This window comes from Primulina huaijiensis, chromosome 2 (genome assembly GCF_012295235.1).
Source record: "Primulina huaijiensis isolate GDHJ02 chromosome 2, ASM1229523v2, whole genome shotgun sequence".
Lineage (NCBI taxonomy): Eukaryota > Viridiplantae > Streptophyta > Magnoliopsida > Lamiales > Gesneriaceae > Primulina > Primulina huaijiensis.
The window spans coordinates 27,916,890-27,932,458 of record NC_133307.1 but is presented as its reverse complement, the minus strand read 5'-3'; the positions used below and the strand labels follow the sequence as shown (position 1 = coordinate 27,932,458).

At 35.0% G+C, this 15,569-nt stretch overlaps 2 protein-coding genes across 12 annotated transcripts; one reads left to right on the top strand and one right to left on the bottom strand.

The window, feature by feature from the left end:
* Nucleotides 1-1,577: 1,577 nt before the first annotated feature.
* Nucleotides 1,578-6,202, bottom strand: LOC140971263 (histone-lysine N-methyltransferase, H3 lysine-9 specific SUVH1-like). Of its 6 annotated transcripts, none has more exons than XM_073433440.1 (3): nt 6,081-6,202; nt 3,211-5,646; nt 1,578-1,895 (listed from the first exon to the last, which is right to left on the bottom strand). In XM_073433440.1, the coding sequence occupies exon 2, from the start codon at nt 5,373-5,375 to the stop codon at nt 3,249-3,251; it is 2,127 nt and encodes a 708-aa protein (XP_073289541.1). In that variant the 5' UTR covers nt 5,376-5,646; nt 6,081-6,202; the 3' UTR covers nt 1,578-1,895; nt 3,211-3,248. The 6 variants fall into 6 exon arrangements, with proteins under 6 accessions (XP_073289541.1, XP_073289542.1, XP_073289543.1 ...); XM_073433441.1 differs by having other exon boundaries at nt 6,020-6,095; XM_073433442.1 differs by lacking the exon at nt 6,081-6,202 and adding an exon at nt 5,897-6,025.
* A 1,075-nt stretch (nt 6,203-7,277) lies between these two features.
* Nucleotides 7,278-15,244, top strand: LOC140971261 (alpha-L-arabinofuranosidase 1-like). 6 transcript variants are annotated; one of them, XM_073433434.1, is made up of 18 exons: nt 7,278-7,445; nt 8,485-8,693; nt 9,432-9,486; nt 9,721-9,932; nt 10,666-10,787; nt 10,889-11,036; nt 11,490-11,559; nt 11,936-12,081; nt 12,194-12,239; nt 12,380-12,432; nt 12,874-13,018; nt 13,119-13,237; nt 13,336-13,407; nt 13,483-13,586; nt 14,017-14,073; nt 14,182-14,380; nt 14,677-14,823; nt 15,042-15,244. In XM_073433434.1, exons 2-18 carry the CDS (start codon nt 8,517-8,519, stop codon nt 15,189-15,191), a joined length of 2,022 nt encoding a protein of 673 aa, XP_073289535.1. In that variant the 5' UTR covers nt 7,278-7,445; nt 8,485-8,516; the 3' UTR covers nt 15,192-15,244. The 6 variants fall into 6 exon arrangements, with proteins under 6 accessions (XP_073289535.1, XP_073289536.1, XP_073289534.1 ...); XM_073433435.1 differs by having other exon boundaries at nt 7,280-7,445; nt 8,647-8,693; XM_073433433.1 differs by having other exon boundaries at nt 7,280-7,445; nt 8,470-8,693.
* The last annotated feature ends 325 nt before the right edge of the window (nt 15,245-15,569 follow it).

Genomic DNA, 15,569 nt, shown 5'->3' with positions numbered 1-15,569 from the left:
TTTTTAATAAAACTGCCCCTATAATTTCTAATGTAGAACTACATGAAACAGATTTTATGTTGGTGGTTGACTGTTGAAAAAAAAAATCAATATTGTATGGTATAAGATTGGTTCTTGCTGTTAATTTATTCAACGTGTAGGCACATTATCACCGTGCTTAAGTCTATCTTGATTAGTTTAATTATCATCCTTAATCAAATAATTAAAAACTAGAATTACACAAAAACTTACTTTTGTGATAAGTTTCACGAGTCAATTTTGTGATACGAACCTCTTATTTTGTGTGACGGATAAAGACTGTCTCACAAGAGATCTACTACTCGAATTATGAACATGTTTATTATAAATATATCCATTACAAATTTAAAAAGTTTATACAAATAGTTAGTGAGCTATTGAACAAAATTATTTTGAATTCAAGTTCAATTTAAAATATATTCGAAGAGATTGGAGATCAAATTTCATTTTTTTTTATGAGAAGGAAGAAAGAAACTAAATTTGTTGGTACATAATTTTTTTAAAATAAAAATAACTCCCATTCCTTACATTAATTTTTTAATCATATTAAAAAAAATAACTCCCATTCCTTACATTAATTTTTTAATCATATTTTATTATGTCTCTGTCTCCCTCGTAAATGTACTGAATCAGAGTATTTCTTTCAGAACCAGTGTACAGCTTGTTATCTGGATAATTCTGGATCCAATCCATGCTCATTCTAATATCCATTGGGACAAATTAAATAATTAAACAATTAATATATAAAATAAATTTCATTAATTGTCATGTTAGTACCATGTTTTTAAAAAATTATAAACTGATTTGTTTTAGGAATACAGTGCAAATTGGTCTGAAATAGGAGGTAACTCTTGATTTATTGATTTTTGCTAAATATAATAAGTAATAATAGATGGAATAATTAGGTGGCATTAATTTGTTGTACTTTACTTTTCAGGGGTAAATTATGAAGATTTTTTTTTAAATAAAAAACGAAAAAGAAAATTTGAATCGTGTCCAATGATGTACTTTTGAAAGGTAATGACTTGGCTTAATTGAAATTTAATTATTTCTCAAGAAAATAAAAATATATATTTTACCATGCACATTTAGAACAAATTAGCTACAAAATATAATTTATAGGTCTCTATTTTAACGTCTCATAAAAAAAATGCTTTTTCTCACTATTATATTCTCNCCACGTTCTATATACTATTAATTTACTCAACATAAATATCCCAATATTTACCTTAAATTCTTTTATTTAGAATCATATGGGTGACAGCTGTTGGATGCGTTGAATACCTAAATTTTTTTATTCCAAATAATAATTATCTTTCAACTTCATACAAAAACATGGACGCGTGATTAAGATAAAATCAAAATTGGAATAAAGTTGTCAAAAGAAAATTTGGAATAATGCGATTGTTCCATCAAGCCAAATACACATACATGCAACGTGATTTTGTCTATGCTTGTTGTCAAATTTCAATTTCAGTCTCCTATTTTTTTTTTCTCCATTTTGGTTTTTTTTTTTTCGGAGCGACGCTGAAAGTGTTGCAAGAAAGTAATAGACGACATTTTGCTTGAAACAAAATACGGGATCGCTTAAGATTAATAAAGAATCCGAAATCCATAAGCACTACTACCTCATCAAGTTTAAGCTACAATCGAAACATAATTGAACATCGCAAACTAGATGAATCCTACATCTGAGTTCTGAGTCAATACACTATCCTCGTCGCATCACATACTTTTACATTCCTAGCACTATCATGCTCCTTCCTACTTTCTACCTCCGTTGAAGTAAGAAAAAGAGAAATACTTAAGGCAACTACACAAAAACTTACATGCCGTACACTGAGGAAGTTCTTCTCATCAGGGTGTGGACGTCTCGCCTGCAGAATGAACCAATACCTTGATTTTAGTCCAAAAAATTTTGGCTGATATCTTATGAACCGCAAGTTTGTGAAATATATTCAGTAATTATGTTATTATGATCCCACACCGGCTCCATAATGAATTTGTAGAGTGGTCGATCAATTTAGGAAGCTCTTTTACCAACAAGACTAGTCAATTGGGCTCAGGCAGTACTCTCGGGCTTAAGGCCAAAAACATGCCAAACATGCCATTAAGTCGACTAATCGGAGGAACTCTTCTAGGTGAGGTATCATAGACATATTGATGTCACACAGCAAAGGTGGTCTCAGATGAAGTGATACTTTCCAATATGAACCTTTAAATATGACATGACTATATGTATTATGGATAGACCAAGTTAACATTTTATAGAATCTAAAACATAGGAAATTTGGAGAAAAGATCGTGTGAGGAATGGGAATGTTGTCGCTCTTCGCCTTCAGTTCCGCCCCTTGAAAGAGAAGGAATAATACGGAAGGTGCGAAGCATCAATTCACTCTCCCACTTGCTGAAGAAAAAGAAACTAAAATAGGCCACACTGCAAACGAACTAGCATAGATACTGCGTCTAAGAAAGGAATAAAAAAATAACAAGTATTTAACTCTGAAAAGGCTATATCATAACAAGTCTTCTGACATTCATTCTCAAATGTTTCAATTCCCAGTAAACAAAAAGAATAGCAGGCTTAGTGCATTCTATGAATCTAAATAACCAATGACCAAAGTGCTTTCCGAGTTCTCTATGGTTATTATTACCAAGGGATTGACTTTCATGAACTTCAAATTTATAGAGTTTCTCGTATAAGAGAACTAGATATCTTTATAATTCGATGCATTGAATGCAATATTAAGATCAAAAGCTTTTCTTCCAAATTCGCATAAGGAGCATTTAACAATATGCCGTTCTTAAAATTCTAAAAAACTCATCAGAGATGCCCAAAGTCTATGTTTTCACCATTTCCCAAAAACTCCGGCGAAACGATCTCATGGGTCAATTTGTTAAACGGATATTTTATATGGGTCACCCACAAAAAAGTATTACTTTTTATGTCAAATATATTAATTTATATTGTAAATATGAATAGGATTGATCCGTCTCACGAATAAAGATCCGTGAGACCGTCTTATAAAATACCTACTCTTCATATATATGAAGTTATGTAAATGTCCAACAATGCCTAGACACATATGGCACCGTTATGGTGAGTATAAAAATGGTTAAATAATAAAAGATAATATTAGGTATTTAAAAGTTGCTAAAAAAGGGGAAAAAAAACAAATAACCCTTTCTTACCAAAGCTTGGGGCACGAAATCCTTCTGTTGTACCATCATCAATAGAAGTACCCTCGGCATTTCACAGATCCACACAAGCACTTTTTCTTTCCTTTGTCTCCTTTCTCAGGCAGAACCATCCCATAATCATATGTCAGCTCTTGCATGGGGGGAATATGTCCAATGGCAAAGAAAGCGATATGGAGAAACAATTCATTATTACTTTCACGTAAAACTGGCTGCCAGAATGAATTCGGCGAACAACTATGGTTCATAAAACGAGCTACATTTCCGTTGTTCTTTGCACTTATCAAAAGAGGAAACGGGGCTTTCTTAGAGCCAGTGGAATCATCATGGACAGCTTCTACTGGTTCATAATAACGGGTTGCATCAAAAATATAATTATTGTCACTTTCATTCACAAAACTACCACCAGCATCATTAATGACATCCCCCGCATATTCACAAATAAAAGCTCCCGCACGTATCGGATCCCAAGACCTGAGCCCCCAGCCTCTGTTCTTTGTTTTGAAAACCTCGAGACGAACTTTAATACCTGCTTGAGACATACGGTTCCGGCAATTGGGAGGACATGCACAGGTCCGCCCACACTCATATATCAAGGGTTTGTTAGCCAGAAGAACCCCAATTGATGAATAGGGGAGAAAGCCGTCATTTTTCTGATTGCACGGGCAATGGGTGTCCCCGGGCTGACATCCACCCATGCAATGACAACCAGAAGAAGGTTTAGATGCCGGAAAAGGCTTTGAGTATTCGAGGCTCAAAATATACGAGAAACGAGTTGGTCCCTTTTCACCATCAACATCATTCACAAGAGTGACAGGTTGACTTTCTAAACCCGAAGATAAATCTGGGAGTATAACGCCAGTCTGAGTAGCTGTTCCGTCTCTCCACTGTTGAATTGATTTCCACAGTGAATAAGCTTGCGGTTGTCCTGGCACCCTAACCAACTTATACTTAAAAACATTGCATCCCGACATTTTTTCTGCCCATGATTCTTGAATTCTATACAGGCCATCATAAACATAGATCTTACCAGTTGAAAGAGCATCCTTAATACCCCTTATGACTCTCACATCATTGGCTCGATGTAGACTTTTTTCTAGAGCAAGATTTCCCCTCTCGAGCTTCTGGTCAAACATTTGTCCATCTCTCCTCTGCACTCCACCCTGGCCGGTATAAATTAACATGTCTCCGCCATCCCCCTCGTCATCATATCCTCCAGATGAAACTATGCTGACTGCTACCGGTTCTTCATCCGTCGTAATTTTGACACTCATATAATCTATTCCAGCCATACTCGGGGCGTGTAACCCAACAATGCAAAGTTCCATTCTAACAAAGAAAATATCACCGACTTCGATTCCCGGAACATGCCCAATTCGCTTAGTTGCATTTGTCCGAATTCCCTTGGTCATCAAAAGAGTACCAGCTTTTAGGTCGGGACGTCTAGCAATACCATTAGCCAAGTCATTTGCTTCATCAAGTTGAGTGAGTCTTCTCCTGAGTAAACTAAAAACCAAGAGTATAGTTCCAACGGTTTCCTTGTCCCCACTAGCCCTTCTAAAGTCATCAAATCCATTAAGCTTAAAGAGCGCCAATAAGCTATTAGCTAGAGATTCTACATCAACCTCATCACCATCGACAGGCCTTCTCTTCCTTGGCCGGCCCCTTCGCCTCGCTGATTTATTGGAAGCCTCTGCATCAGTGGTATGCAACCCAAACTCATTCACATATTGGTCATCCAGCGAATCACTATATCCATCACCCTCCACAACTACAGGTTCAGGTGGATTATAGCTCTTCTTTGGCCTACCACGGCGGCCATGTGATTTCGGCATCGGGGTCCTAAATGAATTCAATGGAACAGGAGCTGGTATAGTGCTACCGTGACCAAAATTACCTTGCTGGTTTTGAGAACCATAACCAGTGTGCTGAGGATCATTGGGAACCAGAAAAGGGTAAAATGGTTGAACTCCTGGCGGAAAAGGACCACCAGGCGGAACACAAGCAAAGGGGGCAGTATGGGGGGTCGATACATTAGGCATGCCCGGTGGGTTCGGGAAGACTGGAATAAGACATCTCAAAGGCCTCACATCCATTACCTTAGACTTGTCAATTGTCCCAGGCTGATGATTCGACTGTGAATTCAAACCGTGTTCCATTTTTAACCACAATGCACCACTCCACTAATGAGTTTTAATCGCTTAAAAATATGTATACAAGTTACATATAAAAGCCCCAGAAACTACTCAATGACCCTATATCACACTCACAACAGTAAAAAACCAATCTTTTTCCACATGCTCTACAGCATCAAATCTTGTCAATTAAACACTATAACACAAAACTAATCAAATTGTATTTCGCTAAACAAACCATAGCTTAGAAGGTGAATGGTACAAACTCCAAGAAACTTTTGTGAGAATCAGCCTCCTGAAACATGAAAAAAGATACAGTTGGTAACTAGACTGCAAAATTCAAAAAACAAAAAATAAAAAATTTGCAAAAGAATGAACGGTAAATCCAAAATTAGTTGAAACCTCAAATACCCACAAGAAATTTAACCAGAAGAAATAAGGCCAAAGCACCATACAGATGCAACACTACAAAATTTCAAAACCCAGTTCAGAAATAGATAAAAACAGAATTTTTGCTTCGACGCATGTTTTAGGATATAAGAAACCGATAAAGGCAACGATCCACCGGGACATAAGAAACCCCCAAGACAGTAACCAACGACTACAGACAGTATACATCTATATCTATGATATATAACTGTAAAATTAAAATAATATTAAAGTCATACAGCACGAGTTGCAGACTTCATTTGAAAAAAGTTTGGAGACAGATCTGAAATTGAAAATTACCTAAATAGTTTTAAGAGAGAGGGAGGGATCTGGTGTTTGCCAGTGGTCAATCAAGTGCACTTTGTACTGTTTTTTTCATTTACTTGGAAGAAGTCGAAATTTAGAAAATTCACATCGAAATCCCTGAAGGTTTTTATTTATTTTTTTGATATCAAAAGTTTAACTTTTGGTGTTCTTCATTTATTTATTTTTAGCAAAATGGTTTTTTGTTTTTTGGTATTAATAAAGTTTAGTTTTATAAATAAAAATTATCGAACTTTTTTTTAGTGGAACCGATGAAAATTTGAAATATCCGTGAAATATTTGAATTTATTTCGAAGATTTTTCTATTTCTTTAAAAAAAGATGCTCATTTTTGCTATCATTACTCGATGAAGTGACATAAAACTTTCTAGTTGAGAAAGAAGCATGAGTTCAAACCAAATTTAAAATCGAAAAAATTTCAAGAAATGTTATTTACACTCCAAAAGATTTTAATTAAACTCCACCTCAAATTTTTATTCTACTATTTGACAGAACTACCTCTATTTATATTTTTATTTATGCATAAGATTTTTATTGATCCCCGCATTTGTATTTTTGCTAAACTATAACTGGTCTTATATTAAAATCTATAAATATTTTTATAGTATAAAATTGAGAATAATATGAATTTTGAGTTGTTTTTGTGAAAACTATACCACACCTCCTCTCGAAAAAAAACATATGATTTTTGCACTATATCAATGGGAGTGAGAAAAGATATGAAGATGATAGAGAAAAAAATGTTGAACAAGTATTCATTGTACTTTAAGCACGATGACAATAGTGATACGTTTATTTCATATAAGAGATCCAATTGATTTAGATTATATAATAAAAACTTGTATCAATATTCATAACATGATTATTGAGAATGAAAGATATGATATACTGGAAGATAGTGATTTTCCGACTCGAGATGATGAATATATTCTCCCATATGTTGTCCTTTCAGAATACCCTACCGTAAAGTCAAACGTCTTTTTGGAATTGAGAATTGCACGACATACTTCTAAAGGACTTGATCGAATATATTTGGAGTTTACACGAAGATGAATAGTTAAAAATATCTCATTTTTAAATTATAAACAATTTCATTATATATTTTAAAATATACAATTATTAAATATAATAAAAAAAATAATATTTCAATATCGCAACATCATTTACAAACTCTAATACTGACGTCAATCAGCATGAGGTCACCAACTTCATCTCACCATTAACATAGCCTTGCGTTTTCCCGCAGGCACTAAAGTCGACTACTGCCTTCTCTCTAACACAGTAGCGCACAGATATACAAAGCCTCAATTCAAGAATTTTTTTGTGTTTGACCAATTTCCAGGTAAAGTTCTTTATTTGATTTGCATAAGGGAATAAAGTTTTAATCTTTGCGGAATTACACTGGAAATGGAAGCCACAAGTTGAAACGTGCTAGTTTTTTTGGGATATAAGAGAGCAAGGTTCAATATTTAGATAAATAGCGAAATTTTATTTAAAATTGTCTAAGAAACGGTTATAACATGAACCGGAGCCCAGGAGCCGCAGTTTTTGTTTTGGAAGAACGTTTTTTAAGTGATTTTATAAATAATCTTCTTCATCCAACTTTAATTTTAAAAAGAAAATGATTTTTTTAAAAGCTTTTCTGTATATAAATGCGCTGTAAGTGATTGAAATTTCTCAAATGAAGAAGTTATCTAAAAATAGAAAACCTTTAACATCATGGTCACTACCTAAAAGATGACAGGGGGTGAAGTGGGTGATGATGTTCAAAGAAATTTTCCATGTTCCTTAATTCCCAAATAGGAAGAACTGATTGATCATAAACTTAAAAAAGGGTATTCAGAATGAATCAAAATGCATCATAGATTGTCTTTAAGTGTTTGTTAGGCCTACTTGAATGGCTCTGGAAAATTCCATCTTGTTTTCTGTGACACAGTTTTCAGAAAAAAGATACCGAGAACAGTTTCATATAATCAAATGAAATCGTCTATGAAGAAATAAGGAATGAAAGAGCCGTTGATTCAATTGCATATTTGACAAGTTATTGTGGAAAAGAATGTTTTATTTGTAAGATTTCAAGTTATTTTGGTTGCTCTACTTTTATATGCACACAAGTTATACACGCATCTATAAAGTTCTTCATTGTAACCATTTGAAAGTAACTTAGTCAAAGAAGAAATGTAGACATTTTTGGATTTAAGCGAGTTTGGGTTGTTCACCATCCAGGCAAAATGCTTTCTAGCGTTCAATAAGACGAAGTTTGTTGTAAAAGATAAGCTCTTTGTTTATTCTTTGTACTTTTCTTCTATCAACTGATTCACTTTGTTCCCTGTTTATTGATAAGGATAACTCACCAGGCATTGCAGTTAGTTTATAAATAGGTAGCACAAGCTCTGGATGCATTTAGGAAGAAATGGATGCAAATACCCCCTTGAGCAGTATTCTTCTCTTGCTTTTCATTTTGCTGAGTGCTATATGTCAATCTTCTGCTTCGAGAATTGTGCCTAACCAGACTGTTGCACTCTTTATAAATGCCTCTAAAGCATCAGTAAAGGAGATACCAAAGACAATGTTTGGTATCTTTTTCGAGGTTAGATTAATCAGTCATGAAGAGAATATTAATTGATGTTCTCTTGTGATAGCAGCAGAAACATCATTGTATTTTTGTCTTGAAAGGCAGATGCAATATATGTGCCATCTCTTGTCATGCTATTAGTTAATAGGTAATTAATATTGACATTTTCCCGGTGCTACATACATGCTAGGGTTGGCAGTTGTCCTCCCTAGTTTCGAAATTTTTTCCTTAATTTTTTAAAGACTTTTCACAATTTTAGCCTGACTATATGTTGTTGAACCCTTAAAAAATTATAAAAATGTTAATTATATATCAGGTCCCCTTAATCATGGGATCTTGGCTCTGCCTCTTAATTCTGTGAATGAGATGTGTTAACTTTAAGTTTGTGTTATTTTATGAGACATTTATCCAGAAAAAGTTATTTAGCCTTGCTGCTTCTACTCATGTTAGTGATCCTTTTGGGGATGCTTGAAAGGAAAATGATTGTTCCAGTTCTGACATTGAGGATAGTAGGAACTGGGTTTTTCCTGTACCTCTTATATTGGTTGCAATTTTTTTTTTGAAACACTGTTCACAAATGATAAGCTGAATCCCAGTCAGAAAATAAGCGAAAAGATATATGGCCTATAGCACTACTTCTTTAAACTGAAGCGTCTAACGTCACTTCTCCTTTCCAAACCTACTGTATTGTAATGGTTTTGTCAGTTCTTATGTATTGAGCCTGCAGCATGTTGCTCTTTGATATTACTGCAGGAGATTAATCATGCTGGAGCTGGAGGACTATGGGCCGAACTTGTCTGCAACAGAGGTCAGCAAGAATTTCCTTGCGTTTTTCATGCAGCAAATCATCCATACTCACCAGGCTTAATGCATTAATTTATACGGCAATAACTCTTTAAGCTACTTTTCTTTTCTTTTCTAGTATGCTTTTTCCACTGTTGGGTCTGATGATTTGAAGAAATAGTCATGGTGTAGTAAAACGAAATTCGTTTAGATTATAGTGTAGCTTAAGACCGTTAATGTGACGTAATTTTAACTGCAGGATTTGAAGCTGGGGGTCTCAACACACCTTCAAATATTGATCCTTGGTCTATTATTGGGGATGAATCATCTTTAATAGTATCAACTGAACGTTCATCATGCTTTGATCGAAACAAAATTGCACTACGAATGGAAGTGCTTTGCAACCATGATGGCCCCAAAACGTGTCCAGCTGAAGGAGTTGGTATTTTCAATCCCGGCTTCTGGGGAATGGTGAGAGTTTATCTGTCAGATAGATTTGAAAAAAGTCTTGCCTCCTGATCACTAATGGTCTAAATGATCATTGTCATTCTACTGATCTTTGTGGTTAATTGATTTTCCTTCAAAACCGTGGGGATTTTGGAACAGTGGTCTTGTTCTTATTCGTATGTAATTAATCCTTTGAGTGTTTTAGATGGCGAAGTTTTTTTCAGAAAAACAGTGTTTTTTGTTTTCTGTTTTCAACAATATGTGTCTATTCACAAAAGCTGAAGTTTGGTTGGATTATGAAATTTTAGAAGCGAGGAAAAAAGCCAAAATCATGAAATGAAAAATATGACTTTTACGGCTTTTACTTCCACTTCTCTCTAAAAAATTAATAAAAAAAATCTAAAAAGCCTAGCTTATTAAATTGCTTTTCTAATCTAATCTTAATCGTTCATGTGGATATGTGTGGTCCCTTCTTGATTTATGTGTGTTATTCCTGCTCATTGCACATGTTTATCTTCTTCTTATCATTCCAATTTTACAGTTTCAATATTGAATAGATAGAACAGGATAGGATAAGTCCGGCGTATTTTATTTAAGGTAACATCGAGTGTTATTGTTTCTTTGATGGAGCCGTCCTTGCAGCTGATGCTACTTGCTAGGAAAATAATACAATTTTGTTATTTTTTTCTACAAACGATCAATTCCGTTCTCACATTTCGCTGAGTGTTTGCCAACTGTGTCACGATCTCTGTTGCAGAATATTGAACTAGGGAAGATGTATAAGTTGGTTCTTTATGTTCGTGCATCACATTCAGTTAACGTGTCTGCGTCATTGGTTGGGTCAATCGGACTGAAGACACTGGCTACTGCTGACATTATGTGAGAATTGATGACTCACCACTTATAGCCTCTCCATGTATATTCTTCAATTTATAGAAGCCTCATTTGGACAAATGTTTGTGTCATCTATGGTCTTGCAGAGCTTCTGATGTTTCAAATTGGACAAAGATAGAGGTGTTGATGCAAGCAAAAGGAACAGATGCAAGCTCGAGACTTCAACTGACTACTACCAGAAAAGGCATCATATGGTTTGATCAAGTATCATTGATGCCTGCAGATACATATAAGGTAAATATACTTGTGGTAAAGTTCTCCGAGTAATTGAGTAGTTTTACTTGAATTATGAACACTTTTGAGCATAATAATGTCAATTATCATTCCATTTCTTTTGTTTCTGTGCTTTTGAAAATTCAGAATTCAGTGAAACTATTTAAAAAGGTCGTGGTGATGAAAGCAGTACACATTGATAAACTGCCCAATCTAGAGATTTATACTTCAGTTGAAACAAAAAATTGGTCTTGGTCTTTTTGAGCCTTGACTAGGAGCTTTTGCTATCTGGAGTAAATGTTCTTATATGCTCTCAAAGCGACTAAATAAATACAATTTTTATTCTGTTTCTCTGATGCTCCCATCGTAAAATCAAAGTAAAAATCTCAGATGGAGCATTTTGTCTTGACATTTGAATTATATCACCAAGGGTTTATGTTCAACACTGTTTTTAGTGATTTTCTCTGGATAGAGGGGCATGGTTTTCGCAATGATCTTTTTAAGATGCTGAAAGATTTAAGCCCTGGATTTATAAGGTTTCCAGGTATTGCTATAATGCCTTTAGTACATGTATTAATTTTTATATTTTCAAGTTTAGAGAATGTATTACATATTATCAAGCCCTATACCTTCTCTTGCCTTCTACTCCAATCGAGTTGAAAAGCAGTACAAATTAAGTAGACTTTAAAAGGTAAGAAATAAAGGACAAAGATCCAAATAAAAAACATATGAAGCTTGTAAGTCCAGCTAGAGCATCTTCAAGAAGGAGATGGGCTTAATACTACTATATCTTCTGTTTTGCATATGTTACTCTTTTAAGAATTCTTTCCGAAAATTTGCGTATTTTTATCTCAGTTTTTTGTGTTGATGGGTGTAACTGCGTTAATGTAGATCTAACAAGCTTGATATCCACATGTTAGGTGGTTGCTTTGTTGAAGGTGAATGGTTAAGAAATGCATTCCGCTGGAAAGAAACTGTTGGGCCTTGGGAGGAGAGGGCCGGTCATTTTGGTGATGTCTGGCGTTACTGGACTGATGATGGGCTCGGTCACTTTGAATTCTTACAGGTGTATATCAGGAATTTTCCTGACATTTGTTAAGCACATGTCCTAGTTTCCGCAAAAATCTTAATTTGCCATTTTTGTTATCATTCCCCCTTTTTTCACCACTTTTCTGCAGCTTGCTGAGGACTTAGACGCATTACCTATATGGGTGTTCAACAATGGTATGTTTTGTGCCACGTTCATTTAATTCTCCCTTGGAACATGCTTTACTGATTTTTTACTCCTACTTAATTCACCCCAAGGATTTACTTTGTTGATATTTGACTCCCCTTTTTCTTCTTGACATGTCTGATTATTTCAGGAATTAGTCACAATGACCATGTTGACCCTTCTGCCATCCTACCTTTCGTACAAGTATGGCTTTTGGGTTTGCTTTAGATATATATGGTCCTCATTATTAGTCGCTTTTCAAGAATGTGGAAAATTAAAGCGATCCCAGGTGGCTTATTTTGATTTCACTTATTACTATCCAATTGATACCAAACACATCTAACTTGTGCCAAACACTTCTTGTCATGTCCCGGGTCCGCGAGCATGAGGTCACACAAATGAGACTCCACACGATGAACTCTCACAGAAATTACTTAGTATTTGTTCTTGTTTTACGAACTTGATTACATCAAGTTGTCAAAGGAGTGTTATATTTTCTTGTATATGTATTCACACCCCTCCCAGATGCACGAAAGGAAAAAGTTTTGTTATATAGGGATTTCCTATTTATCGAGCTTCACTTGCAGTTAAACCTTAGCCCCATCAAACCGTATCACCCTACTAAAAGTTTAACCTCAAATGCAGGAGATTCTGGATGGAATTGAGTTTGCGAGGGGTAGTCCTCAGTCAAAATGGGGTTCTGTTCGAGCATCAATGGGACACCCTGAACCCTTCAATTTGAGATATGTTGCAGTGGGGAATGAGGACTGTGAGAGGCAAGATTACCTCGGTAGGAATTACTTTGGAGATTATGCTTGTGTTATTTAATCTACTTTTTAGTAGAGCTAAAAATATTTTTGTATCATTTTTCTTATTTCCTAATGATATAGGTAGCTACCTCAAGTTCTATGACGCTATTAGACATGCTTATCCGGACATCGAAATAATCTCTAATTGTGATGGCTCGTCTAAACTATTGGATCACCCAGCTCATTATTATGACTATCATGTAAGCACATAAACTGTCTTTTCAAGCACTGGAGATATACTTCGGTTTTCCGCAATGCAATAATTATTTATTCTTTATCATATATTTTGTGCTACCAGATTTATAACAATGCAGACAATGTGTTTGGATCAGCTAGAAAATTTGATAAAGCGCCACGAGGAGGTCCAAAGGTTTGAAACACTTTGCTATCAGATTGACAGGTTTAGGAAATAGTGATTCTTTAAATTGCATTGTAAATGGTGCAGGCTTTTGTGAGTGAATATGCTGTGACTGGAGATGATGCTGGCAAGGGTAGTCTCTTAGCAGCTCTGGCTGAAGCCGGATTTCTTATTGGGCTCGAAAGAAACTGGTATTTTCACGGTTTTCAAACTTATATTTGCTAAAACAGATGATTACCTTGGTTTTCGGGTTTTTTCTTTTTTCCCTTCAACTCCATATTTACCGCGTTTCCAAACCCAGATTTTCCCCGAAGGATAAATTTCATGAAGTTCAGCTTTTGTTCGGAGAATGTAGTGTTTTATAAGAACGTTTCATCATTTTGATTACTTTGTACCAACGAAGTTATTCTGATTTTGTGGTATATAATAAATATTCTAGATTCTTAAATCTAACTTGTCCACATGCTAGTTGACTTCAAAAAAACTGCACGATCCATTGTTCAAGTCTTGCAAGTTGGCAATAATCCAGTTCTTACGAGCCAGTTGATATTATGCTTCTGCTATAAATGTGTGTGTGTACTTGATATTGATGAAGACTTAACATTCGCTCCTACAATGCAGTGATGTAGTAGAAATGGCAAGCTACGCGCCTTTGTTTGTGAATAAAAATGACAGAAGGTAATTTTGTTTTGTTCCCCCTTACTTTCTTCCTTTCTTTATAATTTCTTCATGATAATCTTTACTTTTGATCTGTTTCTAAGCCGAAAACATTTCGCTGTCATTTAGGTGGAATCCTGATGCTATCGTCTTCGACTCATCGGAGACATATGGAACTCCTAGTTATTGGATGCAACATTTCTTCAAGGAATCAAATGGTGCAACTCTTCTTAATGCTACCCTTCAAGCTGGCGTAGAGAGTTTTCTCATTGCTTCCGCTGTTATGTGGAAAAATACAGAGGATAACAACAAATACTTGAGAATAAAGGTACGCTACTTCACTTTTTCTATTACTTCTAAAAATACACCATGCATGAGGCATGACTTTAAATTAAATGTATATAATCCGGTAATTTAAATATCAAAATCTAATATATTTATATATTTTCAAAAGTATTCAAATGATATTCGAAAAAAATAAAAAAAAAATATATATCAGTTGAGATGTTATTGATTTAATGTTTAATACTAATATTAAGGGGATTTTTTTAGAAAATGAAATACTTGTCGAGCATGAATCTTCAAGATAAAACATTCTCCCATTTCTCCTGTCCAATACTGCAGGTGGTTAACTCTGGAAGCAAGAGTGTGACCCTTCAAATATCTGTTGATGGATTGGAGCTGAACTCGATACGGTCACAAGTGTGGATCAAGACCGAGTTAACATCCGCTGATTATATGGATGAAAATTCTTTCGAACATCCCAATAAGGTACGCAGACACCCTTTTCTAACAATATGCATATCTTGGGAAAATCGTTGCCTCCGCGATACATAATTTGTCGGGATCACATGTGTGTGAGATGCTAGCAGTCATACTGAAGGTTGAAAATAGAGGGTACATAGCCCAAAAATTACATGGTTCTTTCATATGCAAAATTTCTGGCTCCGCCTATGCTATCGTCAAGTTCTTGTCTTGTTTTCATGCAGGTGGTACCTGTCAAAAGTTTGCTAGACGATGTTTGGGAGGAGATGGATATTGTGCTTTCTCCGCGATCTTTAACATCCATCGACTTGCCAATAAACCCAAACAATATAAGGATTGTAGGATCTGATTCTGTTTTGAGATCCTCGCACTAATGATAATATATGCTGTTGGATGTTTATGTGTTTAATAAAAACAGCAATTCATATGTGATGGTGTTCATTGATCTTATAAACTAGCAAATTCAGACGTCTATGCGGTCGAATATCAAGTTCTAGGCTTCTAGCCAAGAACATTTTTTGGCCTTAGGCGTTTGACAAAATCAAAGTGCATGCTTGATATGTTAAGTTAGCAGAGGTCTGCATGGGATAAAAAGATGCTCCATCTATCGTATAATCATTGGCTTAGCATGAGTTTTGTGTGAAGGTCTGCATGAACCGTACATAGATATGCAGTGATTTAATTAGAGATATATATGACTCGAACTAGCGTAGTCAAAAATCTTAATAAATAATTTTAAGATATTAAAATTC